We start from the raw sequence: 27,830 nt of genomic DNA, 5'->3' as shown, positions 1-27,830 counted from the left end.
CGGCTGAGCGCGGGGTGCGCGGCGGGAGAGGGGGCGAGAGAGCCGCGGGGCGGGGGGGGGGCAGCTCCCCGCCGCACCCCCCGAGCCGCTGCCCCCGGCACCAACCGGTTATTCCGGAGACGCGAGAGGAAACGAGGGAGCGCGGAAAAGGAGGAGGGAGGAAAGGGAAAAAAAAAAGGGGGGGGGGAAACAGCGTTTAAATCCCTTCCCCCCGCTCCTCGCCGCCTCCATTCCTCCCTTCATTCGACCTCCCCTCCGGAGCCGCCGGTGAGTCCCTCGCCCGCTCACAGCCGCTCCCGCCCCGCTTGTCATTTTCGCCCACTCGCTGCATTCTTCCGCGGGTGTTTTGGTTTTTTTTTTCCCCCCCCTCCGGTCCGTCTGTCGGGAGGGGGGCGAAGCGGCGGGGGGGGTGGGGGGATGGACACACACACGGGATGGCGGTTAACCCCCGCGGCGCTGGGGAAGGGCTGCCGGCGGTGCCTGCCCCGGCGTGGATGCGGCGAGGGGGCGGGAGGGTGCCGGGGCGCAGCGGGTCACGGAGGCTCGGTTCGGATCGGCGGGGCGGGGGCCCCATCGGTCCCATCCCGCTCCCCGCGGAGTCGGGTCCCAGCCGCGACTGGGAGCGCTCGTAAATCACCGGGGGGCGCTGCCCGCCTGCCCGCCCGCCCGGGGCTTGTTTGCCTTGGACGACGGCGGAGCGCCTTCCCTCCGGAAAGGGGTGTGTGTGTGTGGAGGGGGGCGGGCAGGGGGCTCCGCGGGGGTCCCGGGGCGGGGACACCCCCCGCCGCGCGACCGGCGTGACGTCACCGCCCGCGGAGCCCCCCTTCCCTGCAGCAGAAAGTTCGGCGGGGGCAGGGGGGTGAGCAGCGGGGGGCCGAGGCGAGGCGGGAGTTCCGAGTTTGAGGCCCGGTGGGGAGGGGCGCACAACAATGCCGCGGGGGGGCGGAACGGACGGACACGCAACCGGCCCATACGCTGCCTGCCGGGCTAGCTCCCGCCCTGCCGGGCCCCGAGGCTGCCTCCGGCCGGTCCCCTCCTACCGGGGTGCCGTGTATTGTCCGCGCTTTCCCAGGTGCGGCTGCGGAGCGAGCAGGAATATTTGGAGATGTTTCAGCCGGGCTCTGGCCGCTGAGAAGTGTGCTTGCTCGCCCCCACTCCATTTCTGTGGCGGGCACGGGTGGAATTCAGTCCCTCCCGGTGCCACCCTCAACCTGGGATCTGCTGCCCCCTCCCCTGAAACGCCAGGTTGCTACTGGGGGACTAGGGAGCGGGCGAGACCTGTACGGTTGGGCGGCATCAGGATGGTGTTGGTGCTCCCTTTGAAGCATCTGAGATGCCTCCGTGTGTTGGGCTGGTTGTCCATTTGCTCTTTAGGTTTTTTTGAGAAGTGGCATCTGTATTTCCCACGCTGTCCTTCTGGCTGTGCCGTCCAACCAGTGGCAGTCCTGCCCCACTGCCTTCTGCAGGCTGCTGGCCTGTGTCTGCCTCGGCTGTTGTTGCCCAGCGAACTGCCAGTTGTATTTTGCAGAGTGGCCGCTGTGCTGTTGAAGTGGCAGCCATTTGGTCACCGTGGCATTACTTTACACACTGCCTTTGCTTGCCGTTGAGTTCTGCCTTGATAGCTATTGTATGTTCCTGAAGTTGCTTACAAGATGGGCAGTGTCTTTCTTTGCATTTGGCTCAGAGCTGTGGCTGCCTTGACTTCTGCAGCCAGTTACTTAGTTGCCAGGATGGCTACTATAAGAATTTCTACGGCTTTTGTCTGCAGGGTCTATTCTGCAGTGCTGTGGATCTTGGGGAGCAGCATGTCCTTACCAAGCTCACCACTCAAATCTGTTTTCTTTAGCCCTCATTGTATTGGGTGGATTGCATGGGAGCCACTATGCTTTCCAGCATTGAAAAAGCGAGGAGAAAGTAGTGGGTCGTTATCCTAAGGTGTGCGGCAGGAGAGCAGAGGAGAAGGAGTTGCAAATGCCATTCATTTTGTGTCCAGCTGAATGGTGGAGCATGGTTACACACTCTGCAGGTATGCTTATGCCTAAAGCTTCAGAGTTCAGCCCTGACTTCCCACCAGAATCAAAGTGGTGGTGTCAGTGCATCAGCCAAATCCATGCCTGGTTACCTCAGTTTTGTAACCCAAATCCGACAGTTGTTTGAGTTGAAAGCTAGACCTGCCCTTCTTCTAGGCCTGAGGGTATTGTGCATCATTGTGCTGCACTGCACATGCATCCCTGAGGGGCTGGAGCTCCAAGATCATCACTCATGGATGGGACACTTGTAAATGTGAATGGTCAAATTGTTTGTTGGAATGAACTTCATGCTTTTTCCCTTTGTTTCTTGGCCAAGTTGTTATTATGTTATTGGTGACTATGCAACCAATCATTGTGAGTATTTCTCCACCTTCTTGGACATGATCTGGTCTTTCAAACCAAACTTTTCCAACTGGGATTCATGACGGAGCTTTTCAAGTATGGCCATTAAGAAGTGAACATAAAGCACCACGGTTCATGCTGGAAACAATAAAAAACTCTCTAAACAACTGAAAATTAAATGTGCAGTGAATCCTAATGAAGAAGATTAACAGGTTTAACCTGCTACGATGGCCTGCATTTACCTCCTCCCCCAGATTTTGTACCCCTTGGATACCTCTGAAAGGTTCTGGTGTTCTCACCTTTAGGTTTGTCTGCACAAAGAATTACAGTCAGGTTTCTTGTGGGCATACTTGTATTCCAAAATAATACTGGGCATGCAGTGAGCTATGATTCTATAGCATAGTGGGATCACTGCACTGAAAGCAACCTGATCTGTATTTTTCTTCAAGAGGGGGAGCCTTTGTTTGTAACTGGGAAGAGCAAAACCTGCCTGATTCATTCCAAGTTCAGCCTCTGTCACCCCTTATATACCTTCCTGATTCCTCCTGGAGCTCCCCCATGTTCATCAGTGTTTTTCTGGGGGGTGGAGGTGGAGTTGAGGGGAGCAGTTGCTGCAGAATACAGAGCTGTGTTGGGAAGGACACTCATTTGCCGCATCTGGGGTGTAATACCTTTGCAAATGCAGTCTCTGGAACTGGTCTGAGCATTTCTTCAGCTGTGTCCCTCCTCAAATATCTACATGAATGTTTACCCAATCTTATATTTTCCCTTGGGGTGCCTGCCTTTTCTTCTGAGAACCTGGCTTTCTCCTCTGTCAGGCTGTATCTTCCACAGTTCTGTTTTTTCTTTCTCTCATTCTCTTTTGGACAAAAAAAAAAAAAATATTCTTGCCTCTAGTGGATTTTTCTGATCTCTTTCTTCCTCCATTAGAGATGCTATGGAAGTATGAAGTATATTTCCTGCATTTATCACTTCCTCTTTTCCATCTGTACTTCTTGAGGACTGTTCCTAGTGAAGTACAAAATAGTAATGCTTTACGAATTTCTTAAAGGCCAAAGGAGAAGGCAACACAAGTTCTGAGTGTGTTTAAAAGTGGAGGCGTTTCTGAAAAAGTCGTGCTCTTAACCAAGTGAGCTACACTTAGGGTATGTGTTCTCTGCAGAACTAATTCATGTGATCACTGCCCAAGTCTGGTCACAGCGGATGGTTTAACATGAACATGAGATGCTGCATCTCAGTGCCTTGCCTGAGTTACCAAAGCTGCAGTGATGCCCAAGACCTGTGTTACCACGTTGGCCAGGTACCTGTCCCATTGCTCTTTGTGTCATGCTGAGCTGAACACCAGAGAATCTTTCTGTCCTTCCAGTCATGTGGTGGGCAATTGTGGGCCTGCAACCCATGCCCTCAGTGAGAGATGTGTATAGAGAATGATGAGACAGAAGGGGATCTTTCCTGTTCAGGTGATTTTAGCTTTAACTCTCTACCTTAGTCTGACTCGCCAATTTGGGCTTTGAGCATTTGGGGGTGAGGATTTGGCATGTGTTAAAAGTTTTAACACAAGTCAACTTTGTGAGGAAGTGATCCCTTCAGAATCATTGCCTTGCTTCCAGTTCTGATAATGCTCCTGCAGAAAACTCAGGCAGTCTGTTTTCTGTTTGTTGTGGCAGCAAACACTGTTTTGTTATTGTCTTCTATTAAAATATCAATAGTTGATTGATTGTTGTGGCAACATTTTCACCTGCAAACCAAAGGGTAACTGCAGTATCTTCTCCAAGCAATTTTAGCCAATGATGGTCTGTCTGAGCTTTGCTGAAGAACGGTAGCTGGTTGCTTTCAATCTTCCTTCATGTTTCCTGCCCTAGTGATGTTGTTCATCATAGATCAGTTTAGCTGGAAAATTTTAGTCTTGTACCTCCCAGCCTTACAAGGCACTTGGTGATACCCTGTTTCTTCCACAAGGTCTCTCTGTGTTATAGATCACTTAAGTGAAGGTTGCATTTGAGCAACCTTCATCTCTTTGGATGGTAGATTGGATATACTGTGTGCATATATATATTTATGTGTGTATATATATATCACAATATATATAATAGTCTGTATAACATATCTTACATAATACATAATGTTACATCTTATATTAAATTTTATATTGATACAGCTTAGTGTATTGGATATAAATTATCTCTATAGCATAGTATTTTGGATATACTACTGCTTTTCTTTCAGGCAGTGCAATAGGTGAAGTGATTTTCCTCAGAGTTTGCCAGACACGTGAAGAGGGTCCACCCTCTATGAAGAGTGGTTTATCCCATCATGATTATCCATTAAGCTTTCCTCATACATTGCTAGACCATTGCTTTCAAAGTATATTTTCATGCAGAGCTAGACTCAATCACCTGTTGGCCAACCTGTCTGATGACTTTAGTATTGAAAAACCTGTTCTGATCAACTGGCAGGTCCTCTCTCCTGCACAGTACATGGCAAAGAATTTCACCTGATGGTCTTTGCAGAAAATATTAGAGTATTTATTTTAGAATAGAAATAAAGAAACATCTGAAAGATTTCCAGTGATGTGCTAGATCCCTGTGCAAGTTTTTCAAGTGACTGATTTTTCCCACTTCTCAGATTTTGCACTATTTCTATGTGGAATTTGTCGAGCTTCAGCTAGATCCATTGGAGGTTAAAGAGCCCCCTGCTGTCAGAAATCTCCCTTTGTAGTACTCATAGGCCATGGTCAAGTTGCCTTTTAACCTTTTCTCTGGTTAACTGAATATATTGAGCTTCTTAAGGCTCTTACTGTAGGGGAAAGGAGTTACCAGACTTCATTCTTGTTCTTTTTATTTTTAAGTTTTCAATTTGTCAGCATCCTTTTTGGAGTACGCAGGTAAAAACTGCACATATTCCTCCCATAATGGTCCCACCAATCCTGTAAATGGTCAGGTAAAAATCATCTCTCTATTCCTATTTCCAAAGAGTATTCCTCTCTTTGTGCACTGGTAGTTTTCATTCATTCAGGAATAGCCCCCTTAAAAGTCTCATGCTGGGAACTTGTGTTCAGTTTGCTCTCAGCCATTAATTACAAGGCCTTTTCAGAGCTTCTGTTTATCCTTGGATCTTCATTCTTGGAAGCTTACTACATTCTTCTGTTCTTGATGTAAAAATCTTCCATAATTAAAATGCTTGGTTTTCTGTGCACCCCTGTTGCAGCAGTAATGCCCACTGGTCTGTGCCAGGTTTCCATTTAATCACTTACTGTCTCACCTGCCTCAGCACCACCTACAAACTTTACCCATGTTTCTGAAAACTTTGTTCAGTGGGTGCCTTTGCCAGCTACCAACAAATTCTGTGATGGGCCACTGTGGCCTCTCAACAGCGAGCTTTGGGGGACTTGCATTTTGACAGCGGATCCATGCATGAGGTCTTTTTGCTGTGACAGGTCACACTTGTGCCATAGCTGTGCACTGGGCTTCAGCCCACAGGCTCTCATGTGCTGCTTTACAGAGGTTACCCAAGGCATTAAAAATACCTCAGGCAGTGGTTTCACTTGCCATCATGCTTTTTCTCTTGGCAGTCCAGTCTCTGCCTAATTTGGGATCAGTCTCTGGGCTCAGGTGCCTGCTTGAGAGGTTGAGGGCTGTGTCTGTGGTCTATGAGGTAGATATGTACCTGTAGGTGGTAGCACTTTGGCATGAATTGCTTGCTTTGAATTCTCTTGGGATTGGGTAGAATTTTAGATGCTTGTGATTTCTATTCCTTTATTGTATTGTGACCAGGAAGATAATGATTTAGCCATAAACATGATGTTTTCTGGTATCATAAAATCATAACAACTAGAATCACATTTCACTGTGAACTTGGTGAAGTATGTAAGACACAACCTCTCCTTCCTCCCAAGGGTGGTTCAGAACTGGCACAAGTTCCCAGAGAGGCTGGGGAAACTGTTCTCTGAGGCGTTCGTGACAACTTAGTCTAGATTTGCAGTTTACTAGGAACCCCCCTCCAGCGACCTCTTCCCGTGTAAATTATCCTGTGATACACCATTGAGTTTCCCTTCCCTCAACCCTGCAGGTGAGGGCAAGATCATCCCACTGGCCAGTTCTGTAGAGCAAGGAAAAGCTGTGGGATCCCAAGCAAGAGAGTGACTCAAAGCTTATCAGTGTCTCAGGCCTGCTGTATGGATTGTTCCTGTGCCCAATTCCCTGCCTCCAAATCACTCCTTTCCTTCTTGATCTGGCTGTCAATCTTCCTGTTCAGATGCTTGCCCTTTGCACAAATGGCTCTTGCATTGGCTTCGCTGTCAGTCATGAATCCCTAGAAACAGAATCAAAAGGGTGTCCTTGGGTCCCTTTGGGCACCATGCCAGCTACTTTATTTTGCAGAGTTAATGAATTCTATCTTAATGATTTTTTTTTTCACCCTTGTTATGCTCTGTGTCTCTCAGCATTCTGGAAATTGCTTTCTGCACCTTCTCCAATCCACTTTCATCTTCCTTGATATTGGGTGACTGAAGCATTACATGGTCTACCAGAGGATGTCTGACAGGTGCAATGTCCAGTGGCATTAATACTTTTTCTCATTGCTTGATAATACTTTGCCTGATGCCTTCAAAATAACAATAGCTGTCCTGTGATTAATAAATCCCTCCCTTTCCTCAGTGCTCCCTGCTGATGAGCAGAGGTTCTTAGGGCAGGTGTGCCTGTCACTTCAGTATATCACTCCACACTTTGTACTATTAAACCTGTTAAAAGCATAGCAATGACCCTACTAGGTCCATCTAGTCCAGAGTCTGCCGCTCCAGCAGCGGTTGCTATGAGATCTAGGAAGGAGTGTGAATTAAGGCAAGCTTACATGAGGTTTTCCTCTGATATTCCTACAGCTTCCAGCTGTTTTCAGTGGAGGGACTGCCATAGCTGGATGTGGTTTCTTGCTAGTCAATAAGCACCAGATATTCTCTCTTGTGTGAAGCTCTCTAGTCTCCCCTCAAGTCCATGCAAACTTCTAGCCCTCATAGTGTCCTTTGATTGGAAATTCTGCAGCCACCCATTTCAAGAAGAACCATCTCTTTTTGTTTGTTTTTAACTTGTTTCTTTGTGGCATTATTTGATGGGCCTCAGTTCTTGTACTGGAAAAGACAGTAAAAAATTACTTCCAATGCAACCTCTACATTTCATATATGGTTTTACAGTCCTTGATCACATCCTCACTTAGTAACCCTTTTCTCTGGACAAAGATGTCTAACCCACTCACTCATGCCTCTTCATTGCTCTTTCTAGTTCCTGTGGAAGAAGCAGAACTGCACACGCATTTTAAGGTGTGGGAAAACCATGGGTTTGTGCAAGGGCATAATGACATTCTCTGTTTTGTTTTATGTTTCTTTCTCAGGAATTTCTAGCATGTGGCTTGCTGTCTTGATGGCTGCTGAATGCCAAGGTGATATTTTCATGGATCTGCCTCTCATAACACAAGCGTATCACTCTTGAGTGGCACTGGTCAGGTTAGAGTCCATGATTTTATATGTGGAGATGGATTTTTTTTTTTAGTCTGTGTGCATTGCTCAATGTTTATCTAGACTGAAGTTCATGTGCCATTTAATTGCCTAATCCCTTCGCTTGGAAAGTCCTTTTACAGTTCTCCTCAGTTAGTTCTCATCCTCATTATTACCCTCATTAATTTACTGTCATCAGCTGTATAGGCTTCTCTTCTTCTATATCCATCCTGGTGTTCCTTCTTCCGTGTTTTGTTCTCTTTAGTTCTCTCTTAAATCAGGATAATCTGGGATACTGACAGTCTCTCCTAACTTAATGCTTTTGGGAGGTAGGACATGGATCCTTGTGAGGATCCAGCAGGCTTTCTTCCACCTCGCACTTTCGGCGCTTCGTTAATTCATTCAAGTGCATTTGCACAGCTTGATCCTTCTAGATTCTTCTCTACACTCTGACTAGTTTGCATGGGACTGAGGGCTCTGAGCAGACTCCTATCCTTGCCTGGACCTCCCTCTGCCAGCTTCAGAATGATACAGGCCTTGGCAGAAGCGGTGAGCATGCTTTTCACTGGTCTGTTATTGAAGGGAGGGATGGATGCTGTGGCTGCCCTGACTTTGGATTCAGCTTCTGGTTTCCTGTATTCTTACATATGTCCTGCAGCTGCAAAGTTACCAGCAATTCTCCCCAGTAAAGACTTGCAGCAGAAGTCTGGAACTGCGATGGTTTGGCAGGTGGATAACTTCCATATATCAACAGTGAGGAGCTATGGTACATGGAGTCATGGTCACAAGTTGCAACAAGGAAATTATGACTGGTAATGGGTGTTTCAGCACTGGAATGGGTGTCCGAGGTCAGCTGGGGAAGCTTCGCTCCTGGAGATGTTCAGGACTTGCCCAGATGAGGCCCTTGAATGCCCGTCTACATTTGGGGTCAGCCCAGCTGTGAGCAGGAGTCTGGAGCAGAGACCTGCAGAGGTCCCTTTCCTTAAAATAGCAAGTATGGAGAGTGTGATGTGTCCTTCCTCTGCATCACGCATCCATAGGCCTCCATCCCACTCGCAGAGGGAAGAGCCCAGTGTGTTGTGTTTTGTGATCCTCCACTGGGCTCTGCCAGCCTGTGTCTCCATGAGAACCAGAGGCCTTCCTCTGGGGAGACTGAATTATTCTTCTGAGATTTTTAAGTAAATCTGTTACATACCTACAGTCATTTTAGTGTGCCCTCAGGAATCATTTTACGATTAATATAACCTTCTTTAGTACATCTAACCTTCATTTAGTGAATCAAACTTTATTTTCAGTTGCTCCTGCAAAAATGAATATCTTCTTCTATGCTGTAAATTAAGCTATTGTTAAATGCATGAATGTTTCTATTATTTATTACCTTGCTTTAGCTCTAATTGTTTTTATTTCACTCTGCTCATCAGAAAATCTTTCTTTTTATCAGATAGTTTTTTTCATTGAATGGAGGTTCCAGAATTACAGCTTTCATACTTAAAATAACATTCTTACTCCTCATGGTTGTGCAGAATTAAGAAAATGAAACATTAATATAGACTTAATAAAATGTAAACTGGATTTATCTCCTGAGAGTGCCAGTACTCTGCAAGTTTATTTTTAGTACTCTTATTTGGCATCCTTTCCTGAAATGTGAGCATTTTAATTTTTATTTATCATAAAGGAGAAGGGGAGGAGGAGTGCTTGGGTAGCATAAGTGAATTTGTGAACAAGTACTGTTGACAAAGAAGTCAACAGGTACATATAAGAAAAGGATTAAAGCTGTTCGCTCAGACTGAGTCTGGGAGGTATTATTTTAGGCATAGAATGGTTGGAGCTGGAAGGGAAATGGATAGGGGACGTGTCCATGGGCAGGGACAGCTTTCACTAGATCAGGTTGCTCAAAGCCCCATCCAACCTGACCATGAGCACTTAGAGGGATGGGACATCCCTAACTTCTCTGGGCAACCTGCTCCAGTGTCTCACCACCCTCATAGTAAAAAAATTTATTCCATATGTCCCATCTAAACCCACCCTCTTTCAGTTTAAAACCATTGCCCTTTGTCCTGTCACTACAGGCTATGGTAAAAAAGTCTGTCTGTGTCTTTCTTATAAACCCCCTTTATATATTGAAAGGCCGCAATAAGATCTCCCTGGAGCCTTCTTTTTTCCAGGCTGAACAACCCCAACTGTCTTAGTCTTTCTTTACAGGAGAGGTGTTCCAGCCCTCTGATCATTTTTGTGACCCTCCTCTGGACCTGCTCTAAGAGGTCCACTTCTGTCTTGTGCTGGGGACCACAGAGCTGGATGCAGTACTCCAGGTGGGGTCTCACCTCCCTCGACCTGTTGGCCACGCTTCTTTTGATGCAGTCCAGGATACGGTTGGCCTTCTGGGCTGCAAGCACGTGTTACCAGCTCATGTCCAGTTTTTCTTCCAGTATCCCCAAGTCCTTCTTCACAGGACTGCTCTCAATCCTTTCATCCCCCAGCCTGTACTAATCCTGGTGATTGCCCTGATGACTCAGGTGCAGGACCTTGCACTTGGCCTTGTTGAACTTCATGAGGTGAGGTTCTTATTGGCCCACTTCTCAAACCTCTTAAGGTCCCTCTGGATGGCATCCCTCCCTCAAGCATGTCAGTTGCACCACTCAACTTGGTGTCATCTGCAAGCTTGCTAAGTGCTCTCGGTCCCACTATCTATGTCATTGATGAAGGTATTAAACAGTATCGGTCCCAATATTGACCCACTTCTGGTTTCCATTTGGACATTGAGCTTGTTGACTGTAACTCATTGGATGTGGCCATCGAGCCAATTCCTTATCCATCAAACCCGTATTTCTCCAATTTAGTGGCAAGAATGTTGTGGGGGACCATGTCAAAGGCCTTACAGAAGTCCAGGTAGATGATATCTGTAGCCCTTCCCTTGTCCATTGATGTAGTCACTCCATCGTAGAAGGCCACTGGATTAGTCAGGCACGATTTGCCCTTGGTGAAGCTATGTTGGCTGTCTCTAATCATTTCCCTGTCTTCCATATGCTTCTACTTAACTTCCAGGAAGATCAGGCACTGAGGTGAGGCTGAGTGGTTGGTGGTTCCCAGGGTCCTCCTTTCTACCCTTTTTAAAAATTGGTGCAATTTTTCTTCAGTCTTTTCTTCAGTCACTTCAGACTTCATCTGACTGCCATGACATTTCAAATATGATGGAGAGTGGTTTGACAATTACATCAGCCTATCCCTCCAGACCCTGGGGGTGCATCTTGTTGAGTCCCCTGACTTGTGTATGTTCAGGTTCCTCAGGTGGTCTCAAACCTCATCTTCTCTTACATACATGGGTAGATGCAAATCAAGAGGGTTCATTCAGCTTGTCTATTAAAGTGTGTGTAATTTGCCCTTCAATACAGAATGAAGTTTCTGAAAGCATACATAAACATCTCATAGTGACTAATTTTACACAGTATTTTGAAGATAGAAGAATCCAATGAAATTCCAGTACATTGCCAACATAAAATCAATTTACTCATAGAAAATTACAAAAGTTGACAACTGTCACTGGTTTTATACCGAACTCCTATATTTTGCTTTCTGAGCAGTAACATAAGTTTTCGCTTCAGTTGCAGACGGTTGTTTTGTGTTATTTCTGTCTAAGTTTGCCATGTAACACTGTGCTGCCAAGCCTCCCTAGCAGGGCAGGTCTCAGCCCTGCCCGGCTGTGGCTGATGGCTGCTGGTGGTCAGATGTTCCTGTTGGGTGCACAGTGCTGCAGGGCGGCAGAGGACAGGGAGGTGTGCGCTCTGATTGCGGGCTGTATGGGTGCAGGAGTGGCCCACGGGAGCAGGGCGAGGAGGTGGAGAAAGCTTTAGCTAACGCTCACTGCCTTCAGCCTGGGCTCATGAGTGTTTCAGGATCCCCTGGGACCCTCTAGCTTCACATTATATTGGGGGAGGGATGTAGTTAAACTTTATCCACTGGGTAGGCAAGAGCTTTATCTGGAGTATGATTATTTGTCCAAGTCTACAGTCTTATTCCTTGATTAATCCACCTTCCAGCCTGAGTTCACAACCCCTGCATCCACCCAGTGTTGTAATTATTTTGTAGGAGACAGAAAACTGAGTTTCAAAACTATCTTTCATTTGGTGTCGCATAAATGAATTTCTTCTTGAGAGAATTTACTGAGTAAAAAAAATTTGGAAGTTATGGGAATAGTTGCACCCAAGGTAATATTAGCCGCAAGTGTTTGCCCACTGCCATCTTGGTATTCAACCATTTTGGCATCCTAATCCCTTTGCTCACTTCAATCATTTTCCCTTTTAACAGTAATGTCACACTCAATCAAAAGACTGACAATAAGACTATGACATGCAGCCTGAGCCCTGATACATTAATTTATCTAACACTAAACACAGCACCCTTCCCCTTCCTTCTCTCCCTGTCTCCAGTGGGCCCTATAGAAAGACACCAGGGTTCAGACATGAAGTCAGGTACTTAGCCACTGGGAGATCTTGCACTTCAGGTTGTCTGCTTGCAGTGTTTTGGATGAAACTTAGTGTTTTCAAGATACTACACAGTTGTTTACCCTGATTAAATTTCTGGGAATTTTCCTTTCATTTTATAAATGAGGGAAATGAAGACAGGAATTAAAAATTTATTGCCTGGGACCATTGTTCACTAGGCAGTATATATAAATACGCCAACTTCTGGCTTCCCACCCATGGTGCATGTCCCCTGGCTATACTGCTCCAGTGGGCACTCACATCTGAGTGATCTTCACCTGTCAAGAGGGATCCACTGGTTATCATCCCATCTTACTTTCAGGACACTTTCCAGCATCTGCAATGTGTTAGAAAGCAGCTGTGTTTGTTTTGCCACCCTGGTTCCTCCCTCTAGTGCTAACCTGTCCCTTTGCAGAAGGGGGAAGAGAAAAACCAGGATGGGAACACAGAGCTAATGAACTACAGAGAAACAGATTCAGTTTAATTCTCACATCTTCTGACTTCTAAATCCCTGCCTTTGCAATCCAAATGCCTTTGATTTCACGTAGGATTTTGGATGTAGTTCCTACATTTCAAAAAATGACTTAAGGAATAGTCACTGTGTACTTTCAACAGTTCTCAACTGCAGAAAACAAGAGGTTTGAACTTCAGAACATCTGTACTTAGACTAAAGGACAAACTGGCTGCTCACTCCAAACTTATTTTCCATGGACTGGCATCTAGTGGAAGATAACGCTGGCTACGTCTGTAGTAACAACACTGGTGCACAGCACTGGCTGTCCATTACCATGGCGTTCCTTTGTAGAGTCTTTGGTCTGTGCCAGCGAGTGCTCTCCCAGATGATGCCCTGAACGTGGTTTAGAAGTAATTGTATGACCATGTCGATTGCCAGTGGCCAGGTTAGGTGTGTCTGTCCCCTTTTGGAGGGTAGGAGGATTTTGCCATCCGTCTGCAAGCTGTGTAAAGCCAGTCACCTCCAGGAAGAGAGAACAGGCACTGTCCCATTTTATTTAAAAGTACAGATGCTGTCAAATTGCCCCTTCTTGCAGCATTTGTGGTCCTGATGGGTGGCAGAGTTTTTAATTAATTTCTTCTTTGAGACTGAATGATCCAGCCGTGCATCTTGACATCTTTGCACTCACTGCCTCCAACTAGGTATGTGGTCTACCAGGCAATGCCTAGGCAGAGCCTCCGTGGAGAGAGGAGGCTACATCAGTGCTGTTCCCCTCCACCCCCAAATCATCACTGGCTAGCTCAGGGGGAACTCCTGTGTCACGTACCATAGTCACATTCTGCTTGATGCACCTCCCTTCCTGCTTGGTCCAGGTCTGAATCTGCCTGAGGTTACTGGGGCATTACAGTTGGAGATCAGGAATAGTAGATAATAAAACCAAGTAGCTTGCTTGCTCTGCTGTTGAGGACCAGCAGAAGTGACAAAACCTTTCAGCCCTCTGTGGATTTGGAGGCACCTCCCAGACTTCCCTGTGTCACTGGAAACTGCCTCCCTGCTGTAGGTTCATGTGCTGGGTGTACCTGTGTGTGCAGCCCTGGCATGTGCAAGCCCATGGGGCGCATGACTCAGTTGTCATTTACAGTTCGGGTGAAGCCCACAAACACCATCCCAGACAACTTGGTGCTGTTCCTGCTTCCTCTGCTTCCATTGCTGTCTAGAAAAGTTTATTTCCTCAGACCCTCAATCTGATATGTAAATGCTATCCTGAGCCAAGGACAAACATTCAGCCAACTTTCTAAGAGACCAAGGGTATATACTTGAGTACATAAAACTCAAGTGTATCTCATTTGAGATGGACTTGATTCCAGTTTTGTCACCTGTGAAGAGTTGCTCCATACTACAGCCTGGGAAGGAGAGAGCTTATCTGCATCCTTTAACAGAAGAGGAAGTGGAGCCTGTGATCTCCTGGCTGCCTGTGCAGGACAGTCCACCTTTGGCAAGGAGAATTACTTGAAGCTGGGGAGGAGGAGGAGTGGGATCCATTTTGGATCCCATGTGGGGATGCCTGTTGTATGTGCATTGCTCAAAGGAGACTGTACCAGGGCTTATATGAGAATATGGAGGGGTTTGGGCAGTAAGCCAAACCAGGCTGGGCTGTATGAAATGCAAACAGAAAATAGCAATTTGCTGTGCCTCGTAACTCAAACCTGTAAGGGGCTTCACAGGGCCAGGAAAAGGTTATCCTTTCGACAGCAGCCCTGCCAAATGTCTCGTTTCCTTTCCAAAACCACAGAGCCCTGAGAACTCTTCAGAGGCATTTACAGGGGTCTTCAGTGATGGGAAGGGTTAGGTGTAACTTTGTTAATTGTTAAGGCTCACATTGCAAGCCTTTATTTCATAGAGGTTAAAATTGGAAGGTGGTGTTGTGATCCTCGTATCTGGCCTCTGACATTACAGTTGCTATATTGAGCCTAATAATGTGTACGTCGATTCTGTTACGTATTTTAGAAAGGTCTTTGCTCTCTAAGTGATAGAAACTTCTGCCCCAGTGATCAATTATGTCTACTGAAACATACCTATTTGTTTCTGGCTTTGTTTGGTACTGCATATTCAGTGGCTGACATAAGCACTGTGTTGGTATTTCTTTTAAAAAGGGAAGTTTCAGTATGTGGTTGGCTGCATGTTATTTCTCTGACTGACTTCTCTGGAAAGAAGACCATAATTGTCATTACAAGGTTACTGGAAAGCTGAAGTGAGACCTGTGTGCTTCATTATGATGTTCGGTTCTTTGGTGTGGGAGGTGTGGTGTGGGTGGCACCCCTGTTGAATGTAAAGTGCAGTGACCTATTGGTAATGTGCTGATGTTGCTTCTGTGCGTTCAGAGCTGACCTAATACTTGAAGGTTGCCAGCATGGCATGTATTGAATTTGAGTTAAATTAGGATTGCCTTACTTACAGTGTTTGTTTCATGTAAGAAATGTTAATTCTAGATGCTTTTCTAGAATAGCATCAGTGTAACTGACTGAATTAGCAACCAAAGGCCAAAGTATGACAGAAACGTAAGGCTGTAAAGCATGTCAGCTGGTAGGGATTAGGAGAGTGCTTTGCCTCCATTAGGTCAGTTATAAACCATAGTGAGCTTTTTTTCCTATTAAAGAAGAGGTCTCAGTTAATGAATTGTTGTGTGTGGGAATTAATGCTGGATGTGTCCCCTGTGGCTTTCATGATGAGGGTCGAATAAAATATTAATGAAATTAAAACAAACAGTCCCCTGCTTTTCCCAAGTACCTTCCGGATGGGTTTCTCTAAGCATTCATCAGGGAAGATGTGGAGCCCCACAAGAGACAGGCAAGTGTCATTACTCCCTTTTCACAGGTAGGGAGATGGACGCGGTGGAAAGCAGTGACCCAGGACCGCATACACACAGTTCAGCAGCAGGGCTGCACAGGAGGTCCAGGAGTTCCCCTGTCTGGTGCCTTTGCTCTGACCCCTTATATCAGCTCCCTTTTCAGAGAAATGAAAGTGCATCCAGACTGCTCCTGCACTGGCTGGCTGGAAGCTGATCTTTCCAGGTCTGGGATGGCCTTTAGGAGCCCCAGATCTCAAGTCCTCTTATTCACAAAACTTCCCCATGCTTCCAGATCACAGAATATAATGCAGGAGATGTGGATATTTTCTCCTGATGTCTGATCCTCAGGACAGATTTCCTTGTCTTGCAGATTGTCCATTCCAGGGACCGAGTATAGGAGCTCGAATGACAGGCTGGGAAGGACAGTCTCTTTTTGGTTACACCTGCTCAGTACAGTGCAGTGCAGAAGATCTTAAGCTGGATGGAGCCAAGCAAAGTAGCTTCAGTCCAGTTCCCAGTCTAACAGTCATGATGCTTTCATACCCTAAATTAGGAACTGTGTGGTGTAACAGGGTGTTAAATATCTCTGGTGCTTTTGGACGTAGCACAAAGCTGTAAATTTATTCAGAGGGAGCTCAGAAATCTTCCCGCTGCTGCAAAGTGTAAGGAAGTACTCTGCATCTCTGGGCATGACTCTTATGTGGAACAGTGAGAAGCAGTCTAGCGTATGGAGAAGATGGAGACCTAGGCAGGCACTCCAAGCTAAACAGAGTTGATTCTGTTTGTGTCATGCAAAAACAAAGCTAAATGCATTTTCTTGAACCTATTTGTGTATCTTGGACACCAAACAACATAAGCAAGACTTGTCACATTTTCTGCATTATGTGCTGGTGCGCGTATTCATGTGCATATGCTCTGGAGAGGGCAGGGCTGTATAATACCCCTTTAGCAAAGGCCACTGGGGGCTCATTATGCAGAGCTAGCTAATGACAGCACATGGCCAGTTAAGGATAGTGTAACTTCGCTGCACTGACAAGAAGTGCAAAGAGGAACTTATGAAGTCAGAAAAAATTGTCATTAGGAACACTTTAAAGCACTTTCCCATTATTTTTTTTCCCCGCTCTCTCTCTGAAGATCAAATAAACAAGGAAATGGAAATACTAAAATGATTTCAGAATACAATCAACATACTGATAACCATTCCTCCCTATTTCCTCCAAAAAACTGGAGGACTGCCTGCCTCGCATTATGTGGGTATCACTCCTGGAAACTGGAAATCAGATGTGACAGTGGCCAAATCTTTTCCCCTTTTGATGGGGAAGTTTATTGCATTTGTGGTAAAGAGTCTTGCATCTGTGAATAATAATTAAGGAAAAAGTAATAATTTTGTCATATTTCTGTAGCAGACCACAAAAAGATGTCCCGCAGTCCACTTACTCTTTCTCCCCTCTCATCTCCTTGTCTGCCTTTCAGGATTCACTGGGATCTTACCACATTGCTGGTATCCAGAAGAACTGTTCTTGCCCATCTCCACCTCCCCGGGAACAGCCGAAGGGGGGTGCAGAGTGATAAAAATTTATGTTTTCATCAAACCGGACCAAGGAGAATGGGGGTCCCACACCCAAAAGAATGAAGACACGACAGAACAAGGACTCAGTACGTGAGATGGGAGAGGGAGGGTGGGACACCGGAGCCAAGCTGGAGCTGTGGGTTGGGACTGAGGCTTACAGTAAAGCTCGTGGACATGAGTTTGAGTGCCAGAGGTTCCAGAGCTTTGGGAGGCTGGAGGCAGGGTAGGAGCAGAGGAAGATGCTGATCCAGTGATCCCTCTCTTAGATGTCAATGCGGAGTGGACGGAAGAAAGAGACTCCAGGGCCCAGAGAGGAGCTCAGGTCACGGGGTCGAGCTTCCCCTGGGGGCGTCAGCACCTCCAGCAGCGATGGCAAAGCTGAGAAATCCCGACAAGCGACAAAGGTAGTATAAGCTAGTATGCGAGTATGGGGTGCCCAAGGACAGCCCAGACCGGGTAGGATCTGTCTGGGGACCCAGCGATGCAGACCAGAAGGGATTCACTGAGGAATCCATGCTGGGTTAGCTCTCTGGAATGGGTGGGATCCTTCTTTCCTCTCATCCTCAGCATCTTGCGCTTCCCATCATCTCCCAAGAACCAGTCTTCAGACTCACCATCCCTTTTTAGTGCTAATTTTTGCTATATTCAGGCTCAGTGTTGCAATGCTGAGCTCTTCAACACACATGCCGTGGTGGCTGCATCTCAGCTGCTGCAGTCTGTGAAAGTCTGGCAGGGTGGGAAGCTTCCCCATGACCCTCCTACCTCCCTGTTCTCCTTCTCTTCCTTGCAGAAAGGCCGAGTGGAGGAATCCTGCACCCCCAAGGGCAGCAAGCAGGGACGAACGGAAGAGATCTCAGAGAGTGAAGGGGAGGACACCAATGCTTCCAAAAAAACCAAAACTGAGGTGAGATATCCCTGCTGTGATTGCTGGCATGTCCTGGGTCCAGAGCAAAGGAGTCTCCTATTCCCTACCTGTTCTGCTCACACCTGGCGAGCTTGAGATTCCCGCTGCTCAGGAGCCCTGGTGCCTTGGGTTTCATACGCAGCTCTTCCAACCTAAATGGCATCTGCCTGGCTACAAAAACACCACCAGGAGTGACGACTGAGCAGATGGAGGCTCTCTGTCTCTTTTGCCTTGTCTGCAGGCAACTGCTGCACTCTGAGCTGGGCACGTGCCCTGCCTTTCCTGGCTCAGTGGCAAGAGCCTGGCGTCTTGTGCGGATGCTGGTTAGGTTAGACTCAGCCTCTTTTGCTCCCCCAGAGCAGTGTGAAACAGAATCACAGATCACAGAATGGTAGGGGTTGGAAGGGACCTCTGGAGATCATCTTGTTCAACACCCCTCCTTGAAGCAGGCACACCCAGAGCAGGGTGCCCAGGACTGCATCCAGGCAGGTTTTGAATGTCTCCAGGGAAGGAGACTCCACAACCTCCCTGGGCAGCCTGTTCCACTGCTCTGTCACTCTCACAGTAAAGAAGTTTTTTCTCATATTGAGGTGGAACTTCCTGTGTTCCAGCTTGTGCCCATTGCCCCTTGTCCTGTCATTGGGCACCACTGAAAAGAGCCTAGTCCCATCATCCTGACACCCACCCTTTAGATATTTATAGGTATTGATGAAATCCCCCCTCAGTCTTCCCTTCTCCAGGCTAAACAAACCCAGGCCTCTCAGCCTTTCCTCATAAGAGAGCTGCTCCAGTCCCCTGATCATCTTTTTGTAGCTCTCTGCTGGACTCTCTCCAGTAGTTCCCTGTTTCTTGACCTGTGGAGCCCAAAACTGGATGCAGTACTCCAAATGTGGCCTCACTAGGGCAGAGTGGAGGGAGCGGATAAACCTCCCTCAACCTGCTGGCCACATTCCTTTTAATGCACCCCGGGATACCATCGTCCTTCTTGACCACAAGAGCACATTGCTGGCTCAGGGTCAGCTTGCTGTACACCAGCACTCCCAGGTCCTTCTCAACAGAGCTGCTTTCCAGTAGTTCAGTCCCCAACCTGTACTGGTGCATGGGGTTGTTCCTCCCCAGGTGCAGGACCTTGCACTTACTCTTGTTAAATTTCATGAGGTTCCCCTTGGCCCAGCTCTCCAGCCTGTCCAGGTCTCACTGAATGGCAGCACAGCCTTCTGGTGTAACAGCCACTCCTCCCAGCTTGGTATCATCAGCAAACTTGTTGAGGGTATGCTCTGTCCCTTCGTCCAGGTCATTGATGAGTATGTTGAACAGGACTGGACCCAGTACAGACTCCTGGGGTCTGTACACTAGTTACAGAGCTAGTTACAAGCCTCCAACCAGACTCAGCCCCATTGATCATGACCCTCTTAGTTCCGTTGTTGAGCCAGTTCTCAATCCACCTCACTGTCCACTCATCGAACCCACACTTCCTAAACTTACCTGTGAGGATGCTATGGGAGACAGTGTCGAATGCCTTAGTGAAGTCCAGATAGACAGCATCGGACCTCAAAATGGAGGTACTTAAGTCATGGTGGGGTCTGGGTGATGGTTGTGCAAAACCTGCTCACACACGCACTCTGCATAGTTGTGGCAGGGCTTTCTGAAATGCCAACAGCACCAGGCTGGATCAGTGGTCAGATGGTTGGAGGAGGGCTCAGCTTTTGTGTTTCTCAGTTCCCTGTTAGCCTGTTCAGGGAACCAACCTTAAAGGCCTGTAAACATGGAGATATTTGCTCATGTTACGAGGTCATTGTAATTAAACCACTGTGGTTACATCTATGTAATTTCTCCATGTGGATACTCCGTTCAGCTCAAGAGTGATCTTTTTTCCATTTAGCATCTCTTGTAAGCCCTGAGGCTGAAGTGGCCATTGTTAATTGTTCAATTTTTCATGCTAACTGTTGAATCACTGATGCTTCATTACCTGAGGCGAGAGGTGGTGGGGAGGATCAGGGATTGGGAAGCGCAGGGGGGACACCAGGAGGTAAGGAGTGGGGCAGCCAGAGGAGGAGACGCTTGGGCAGGGGGCTAGAGGGGAGCGGATTTCCTCATCGAGGGAGAGCCCTGCAGCGACAAGAAGAGGGATTCTGGGTCTGGGGGCTGTGCTGGGCACACTGTGGCGCACGCTGCTCCATGCCACCTGGTGGTAGCATTGAATCATGCCCTGGCCAACAGCCCATCACAGGTGGTGGTGGTGCTGGGACCTTTTCTATCTATTTGCCCTCAACCTTGTCTGTAGCTGTTCCCTGCCCTCCCTGCTGCCTGTGTTCACAGGGTGCCCATCATTACCTCCTCCCTGAGCATGTGGTGCTCATGAAGGACCTGAGAGCACGGAAGTTGCTCCAAGGGGAGGCAGGTGTTATTTATACCTTGCCAGATGATGTCTCCTAACCAATGTGGGGTTTTCTAGTGCTGGCAGAGAAATGTCAGAAAGCAAGTTCTCTGGGGACTTGAAAAGTATTGTGCATGGTCAGGGAGGCCACATAACATCTCTCCTTCTCCCTACTCAGGAGTTGCCCTGCCCTCCATCCCCATCTGATGTTGACAGCCTTGATGGCCACAGCTTCAACGATGAGATGAGCAGTGACCCACGGGACATTGACCAGGATAACAGGAGCACTTCACCCAGCGTCTACAGCCCTGGCAGCGTGGAAAATGACTCCGACTCCTCCTCTGTGCTGTCTCAGGGGCCGCCGCACTCCTACCACCACCCTCCACTCTTCCCCCAGAGCCCGCCAGTAGCTACCCCTACCGACAGCCTGGCCCGTCCACCTGAGCCCAGCTTTGGGCTCCCAGGCGAGGTGCACCCCCAGGGACCCCCAGCAGGCAGCTACCACTCCCAGCTGGAGGGCCAGGCCTCCCGCATTTTCCAGGCTCAAGCCCCGCAGACACCCGCCTCCTCCTCCTCTGCTGTTGCTGCCCCTTCTGCTCCCTCTTCCTCCTCTTCCTCCTCTTCCTCCTCCGCCCATGCTTCTCTTTACCCTACGGCAAATGTGGTCCAGGTTGGGGCCAAAATTGCCGGTGGAGTGGGGGGGCTCCCAGCACCAGGGGGTCGTGAGCAAACTCTCAGCGCCAAGCACAATCCGCCACCCACCACCCCCATCTCGCTGGCATCAGTGGTTGGTGGTCTCCCCCCTCAAAAGACACCCCCAGGCAACCCTCCGGCTGCCCCCCCGGCTTCGGCCCCTTCCTTCCCGCATGTCTCTGCCAACCTGCCTCCCCCCCCGGCCCTGCGCCCGCTCAACAATGCGGTGGCCGCCTCCAGCTCCCCGGGGATGGTGGGGCAGGCCCTGAGCGGCCACCTTCCCTCACCCCATGGGATGGGGCAGGACAAGGCAGCGGCCCTGGCCCCCTCCCGCTACCCCTATGCCCCACCACCACTGCCACCCTCCAGCTCCTCGGCCCAGTACAACCAGCCCTCCCCAGCCCAGCCCCTGCCCAGTTACAGTGCCTCCTACGGCCACTCCTTCCCCCCACCCAGCAGCCTCTCGGTGTCCAGCCAGCCCCCCAAGTACACCCAGCCCTCCCTGCCCTCCCAGCCTGTCTGGAGCCAGGGGCCACCCCCCTACAGCCGCCCCCTGGGCAATGCCAGCTCCCACCCGGCTGCCCCCTTCCCTAGCCAGCCCCCCCATCACCAGCAGCCACCCCAGCAGCACCACCACGGCCATGGGAGCGGTGGGGGGGTCTCCCCAGCTGCTGCAGCTCCCCCCCAGCCCCCTGGGGGTTACCCCCATGGCCTGGACTCAAACAGCCATCACCCCTCCCATGCCACCTACGGGCTGCGTCTCTACCCTCCCCACAGCCAGGCTGCTTACAGCCAGGCTCCTTCAGCTGCTGCTGCAGCCCCCTCTTCCTCCTCCTCATCCTCTTCTTCCTCCTCGTCCTCCTCTGCTGCCTCTTCCCAGGGAAGCTACCCTGGCATGTGCGCTCACCCCCCGGGGCAGAGTCCTGCCACTTACACCTTTCCCCCACCACCACCCCCTTCCCCTGCCCATGGGGCCGGCCCTCCTGTCACCTCTGCTGCCACCACCCTCTCCACTGTCATCGCCACCATGGCCTCCCCCTCTGCAGCCCCCTACAAGACCGTCTCACCCCCGGTACCCCCCTCAGCTGCGGCCCCCTACGGGAAGAGGGCAGCCTCCCCCATCCCCACCTTCCAGCCTCCAGCTCCCTACAAGCCAGGCTCGCCCCCTGCTTCCTCAGCAGCCCCCTTCCGGGCAGCCACCCCTCCTGGCTACCGGGTAGCCTCCTCCCCTGTGGCAGGGGGCTACAAAGCCCCCTCACCTGCCCCCTCTGCCCCACCACCACTGCCGGGGAGCATGGCTGCCCCGGCCCCACCGCCACCCCCGCTCCCCCTCAGTGCCACGCAGATCAAACAGGAGCCATCGGAGGACTACGAGCCCCCTGAGAGTCCTGTGCCACCTGCTCGCAGCCCCTCACCACCCCCCAAGGTGGTAGATGTGCCGAGCCATGCCAGCCAGTCAGCCAGGTGAGGGGTGGCTGCTGGGGAGGGGTCCAGGGGGTGTCCCTAGGCTGAGGTGGGACGTATGGGGCAGGCAAGGGGGGGTCACCCCAGGCATGGGGCGCAGCTGCGCCCTTTCATGTCTTCCATAATGCTCTTCCGTTTCCCACAGTGCTGGCCTTGGCTTTGCCTGCTGCGCTCCCTGTCCCTGTCCCCATCCCTGCTCTCCGTCCCCTTCTGTGCTGACAGGCTTTGCCTCTTGCCCCCAGATTCAACAAACACCTGGACCGCGGCTTCAACTCTTGCTCCCGCACGGACCTGTACTTCGTGCCCCTTGATGGCTCCAAGCTGGCCAAGAAAAGGGCAGACTTGGTGGAGAAAGTGCGTCGAGAGGCTGAGCAGAAGGCACGGGAAGAGAAGGAGCGGGAACGTGAGCGGGAGAGGGAGAAGGAGCGAGAGCGGGAGAAGGAGCGGGAGCTGGAGAGGAGCGTGGTAGGTCTGGGGTTCCCACTGCCGCAGCGTAGCTGGGATGGATGCTTGAGGACCCCCTCGGCCGCTCCCTGCTGGGACCCTGACACTGGTCTCTCTGCTCTCTTGCAGAAGATGGCCCAGGAGGGACGGCCGGTTGAGTGCTCGTCCCTTGGGCCGGTTCCCCACCGCCCCTCCTTCGAGCAGGGCAGTGCTGTAGCAACTGTTCCCCCATACCTGGGCCCTGACACCCCAGCTCTGCGCACTCTCAGTGAATATGCACGGCCCCACGTCATGTCACCCAGCAACCGCAATCACCCTTTCTACGTGCCGCTGGGTGCTGTTGACCCAGGCTTGCTGGGGTACAATGTGCCAGCCATCTACAGCAGTGATCCAGCGACACGGGAACGAGAGCTGAGAGAGCGGGAAGCCCGCGAACGAGACCTGAGGGACCGGGACCTGCGTGAACGTCTCAAGCCCGGCTTTGAAGTCAAGCCAGCTGAGTTGGAGCAGCTCCATGCCGTGCCAGCTGCTGCCATGGATCCGTTCCCACGCCATGGCGGGCTGAGTCTGCAGACGGCCCCTGGCCTTCACCCTGCTTTTCCCTTCCACCCAGGGCTGGGCCACTTGGAGCGGGAGAGGCTGGCGCTGGCAGCTGGCCCAACCCTTCGTCCTGATATGTCCTATGCTGAGCGCTTGGCAGCTGAGCGCCAGCATGCTGAGCGGGTGGCTGCTCTCAGCAATGATCCTCTGGCCCGCCTGCAGATGCTCAATGTGACCCCTCATCATCATCAGCATTCCCACATCCACTCCCACCTCCATCTCCACCAGCAGGATGCCATACATGCAGGTAAGGACCAGGTGGTGGTACCCTGCACAAAGCTCTGCTCTCCCTCCTACTGTGCCCTCCTTGCGCTCCCTCCCTCTGGCCCTGGGGAAGCCTGAAAGCTGCTGAGACTAGATTTTTGAGGCCCCAGATGCACCTCTTCAGCCAGAAGAGGTCAACATTGTGGTTGTTCAGCCTTGCCCTCGCTTCCACCCCACCAAAGATACTGACATCTGTTGCCAGTGTGGGAGTGTCTGTCAGTTTGCTGCTTAGTGGCAAGCAGAGTTGTTTGTATCATGTTAGTTCTGGATCTCTGGGATTGCAACATGAGTGCTGGGGTCCCACTGGCTACCAGGGTGGTGGTGCTGCAGACTCCATCCCCTCACACTGTGGTCTGCAGAGGGAGTGGGACCCCTGCTAGCAAGAGTTTCAACAGTATCCTTAGCACTAATGAAATGTTGGATCTCTAGTTTGCCCCTATGGCTCTTGCTGCAGATAATGGGATGGGGGAGAAGGTGGCTTAATTGAAAGGAACTGGAAGCTGCTCCTTCAGAACTGAGTGGTGGTTCCTTCCATTTCAACATCCTACAGGAAAGCAAAGTGAAAAGAAGTTTAGGGATAAAAATCTTGGGGAAGCAAAGCCCAGACTACAATACGTTAGGAAAAAGTGCTGTGCCTGCTCTGGTACTGTGAGCGGTCAGTGTAATCTGCTGGCAGAGTCACAGACACACCCATTCTGAGCAGCTGCAACTATTCAGGGATGGTATCAGGCACAAATGAATGTCCATTCCCCCGTGCTCTGTAGCTGGGCAGCTCCTGCCAGCATTCGGCAGTGAGTCCAGAACACTGGAAAGAACAGTTTTCATACAAATAGTACCTTGCATTTCAGCCTTAGATAGTACTTGCAAAGTTGAGTGCCTGGCACTGAGCATCTGTGCTGGATGAGACCTGGAAATGGAAGCACCCAATATGAGTATGTACATGAATGACAGCCTGGGTGACAGATAGGCAACGATACTGGGTACAGATGTGATTGTAGAGCAGGTCCTTGCAAAAATTGACTTTAAGGAGCAGTGCTCCCTGAGGAGTGTAGGGACAGAGCTATGTCAGACTGCTTCACGTGAAATTCAATGCAGGCAAGAAGAGTAACACTCAGAACGACACGGTACAGCATTGTCTAGCCTTGAAATCATTCCATCCCTAATGCACACCCACCCTCTCCATATCTGTTTTGTTGTGCCTTGCACCTTTCTCTGTGTTACCTCTTATAAAGCATGGGACAATTATCTTGTGATACCTCTTTCTTTCCAGCCTCAGCCTCTGTTCACCCTCTTATCGATCCACTTGCCTCAGGATCACACCTCACCCGGATACCATACCCAGCTGGAACCATTCCCAACCCCCTCCTGCCTCACCCTCTACATGAGAATGAAGTGCTGCGCCACCAGCTTTTTGGTAAGGGTGTTCATGGGGACTGCTAGTCTCCTCTAAAGAACATCAGCAGAGCTCCAAGGGGCAGGGTGGTCATGAGGGGTCACAGGACCAAGCTGTGGTCTATTAAACAGAGGTCTGGCATGGCGTAGGACAGGCCGGTGCTATCAGGGGATGAGCAAGTCCTGCACATAGGCAGGGCTGGGAAAAGAAGTGCAGGAGAGTCTTGACTGAGCTGTGGGGCTGTGGGAGAGGATGGAGCAGTTATGTTAACTTGTTTATTCTCTGTTTTGTCTTTGGCTGCAGCTGCACCCTACAGGGACCTGCCGGGCTCTCTCTCTGCGCCCATGTCAGCAGCACATCAGCTCCAGGCCATGCATGCACAGTCAGCTGAACTGCAGCGCCTGGCTCTGGAACAGCAGCAGTGGCTTCATGCTCATCACCCTCTGCACGGTGTGCCGCTCCCAACGCAGGAGGATTACTACAGGTGCATGGACCTGCTCTCTCTGTGGTGCAGGGCGAGCAGACTGTCTTCACAAATACACCTCCAGGCCCAGCCCTGGCCTGGGGGTGGCAGAGGTGATGGGGACAGGGAGGTGTTGCCCCTGAAGTGGGGGGCTCAGCCTGAGCACACACCTGGGAGCAGATATGCCTTGCCACTGCATCATGGCTGTGGGTTGGCCAACCAGGAAGGTCACTCTTGGCAAGGGGCTGTTCAGTGGCTGATCTCATGTGGGGTCTCAGCTCCTCTCCTCGGGGGGACAGGTGAACTTGCATGTTTCACGCATGCTAATACAGTTATGATACCCTGCCAAAATACCAAACATTCACAAGGGTTGAATGCTTTTGCTAAGATGAGGCTTTCAAAAGTGAATGGGCAACCACCCTGGGAAAGAGGTGCACTGTTGTACCTTTTCAACAGCATCTCAAGGATTTGCAAAACTTTCCAAGCCAGCAGCGTTGTGCAGATCTAGACTAACAAAAGGCAGTGGGAGATAAAAAATTGCTTTTTTCTCTCACACAATCACCTTGTTCCTCTTGTTTTTCCTAGCCACCTGAAGAAAGAAAGTGACAAGCCCCTTTAAATGGACTTCCACTGTCAACATGACATCATCATGTCTTTCTCTCAAGAGGAGCAATCAATCAACCAAATGCTGGGGGAGGGGAAGCTGCAGAGTGACACATCCTGATCCTACCATGCAGTAGAGTGCAAGAGAGGATGGGACAACAAGTACAGGATGGCATCCTGGGAGCAGAAGGTGGAGGAGAGGAAATTGGGAGGGACTGAAACACCACTAATGGACATGAAATGATCGGTACGTGATCTCAGCAGAGCTCTGAAGAAAACAGAATCAGCATTGCACAGAGCTCAAAAAGACAAAGACTGATGTGAATTCAGGATGGAAGCAGCTCCATCCTTTATTTTGGGGGAACAGTTGCATTAAACAAAAAGTGCAGAGCATTACAGGACTTCATGTATGTGATGCTGCTGCCACCTTTTCTGCTTCTGCAAGGAGGAGGTGTGGCAAAGAAGTAACTCAAAACCCAACAGAGCCTTTTTTCAAGATGCCTCCTCACTGCTCCACCCCCCTTTAGGTGTAAGATACTGCTTAGATACAGAAAAGCAATGTGGAACTTTTTCAGATTAGTCAGAGTGGTTTCCCATTCTCCAGCATCCCTTCAAATGCAAACAAAGCATTTACAGGAGCCCTTCAAAAGCAGCTGCTCCTGCCTGCAGAGGGCCCTGTCCCAGCCATCGGGGTGCAAAGCACCGCAAGACTCTTTGCAAGATGGTGGTTGTGCTTTCCCACGGCTGACGGGAATGGGCACGGCCACGAGGTGCAAAGCACCAGGAGTCTGTTTTCAAGACTGCAGTCACCATCCTGAGCCCTTTGAGCCCCATGGGGAAAGCTGATGTGGCCAAGCATACTGCGTCCTGGGACTCTCTTTAAGATGGCGGCTGCCCCTTTCCCCTCACCCATTCTAATTGATGTACTTTTAACTCATGCACATACTATTAGACGTGGCAGTTTTATGTAGCAACTTGTGACTCCCTTGCCCCTGCGTGCGTGTCTGATTTCACAGTTGTATCTCTCGATTGGTCCCCATATATATATTTACTTAACCATTAAAAGGAAAAGAAAACCAACCAACAACCCAGCTATGGAAAAACACCCAAACAAAGTTCCCCACGCACTCCCAAGCCCCAAGACACATTCTAATAACTTATATATATAAATATATATATAAAGCTCTTAAGAAAAAAAAAACCCAAACAAAAAAACCCTTCCAGAAACAGACTTCGTTGTGTTCATTTCTTTTCACCCGGGCCAGGAGGAGGAGGAGGAGACCCGGCCGCGCAGGGCTGCGCCAGCTGCTCGCCTTGGGAGTGGGTACAGACGCGCACTCCCCAGCCCCGGGCAGGGGGATGAAAACCGGCAACGCTAAGAAGGGCCGGGGAGCCGGTGCCCGGCCGCTGGGAGC

General features: G+C 49.9%; 1 protein-coding gene across 2 annotated transcripts; it reads left to right on the top strand.

Annotated features, from left to right (window-relative positions):
• ATN1 (atrophin 1) lies at positions 1 to 27,661 on the top strand. 2 transcript variants are annotated; one of them, XM_064464199.1, is made up of 10 exons: positions 1 to 267; positions 17,114 to 17,296; positions 17,477 to 17,614; positions 18,001 to 18,114; positions 20,670 to 22,648; positions 22,891 to 23,113; positions 23,222 to 23,939; positions 25,227 to 25,370; positions 25,653 to 25,833; positions 26,398 to 27,661. In XM_064464199.1, the coding sequence occupies exons 2-10, from the start codon at positions 17,219 to 17,221 to the stop codon at positions 26,429 to 26,431; spliced, it is 3,609 nt and encodes a 1,202-aa protein (XP_064320269.1). In that variant the 5' UTR covers positions 1 to 267; positions 17,114 to 17,218; the 3' UTR covers positions 26,432 to 27,661. The 2 variants fall into 2 exon arrangements, with proteins under 2 accessions (XP_064320269.1, XP_064320262.1); XM_064464192.1 differs by lacking the exon at positions 1 to 267 and having other exon boundaries at positions 17,254 to 17,296.
• The last annotated feature ends 169 nt before the right edge of the window (positions 27,662 to 27,830 follow it).

Source organism: Phalacrocorax carbo, chromosome 1, assembly GCF_963921805.1.
Source record: "Phalacrocorax carbo chromosome 1, bPhaCar2.1, whole genome shotgun sequence".
Taxonomy (NCBI): domain Eukaryota; kingdom Metazoa; phylum Chordata; class Aves; order Suliformes; family Phalacrocoracidae; genus Phalacrocorax; species Phalacrocorax carbo.
Note: the sequence above shows the minus strand (reverse complement) of the source record. Positions and strands in the feature narration are given on the sequence as shown.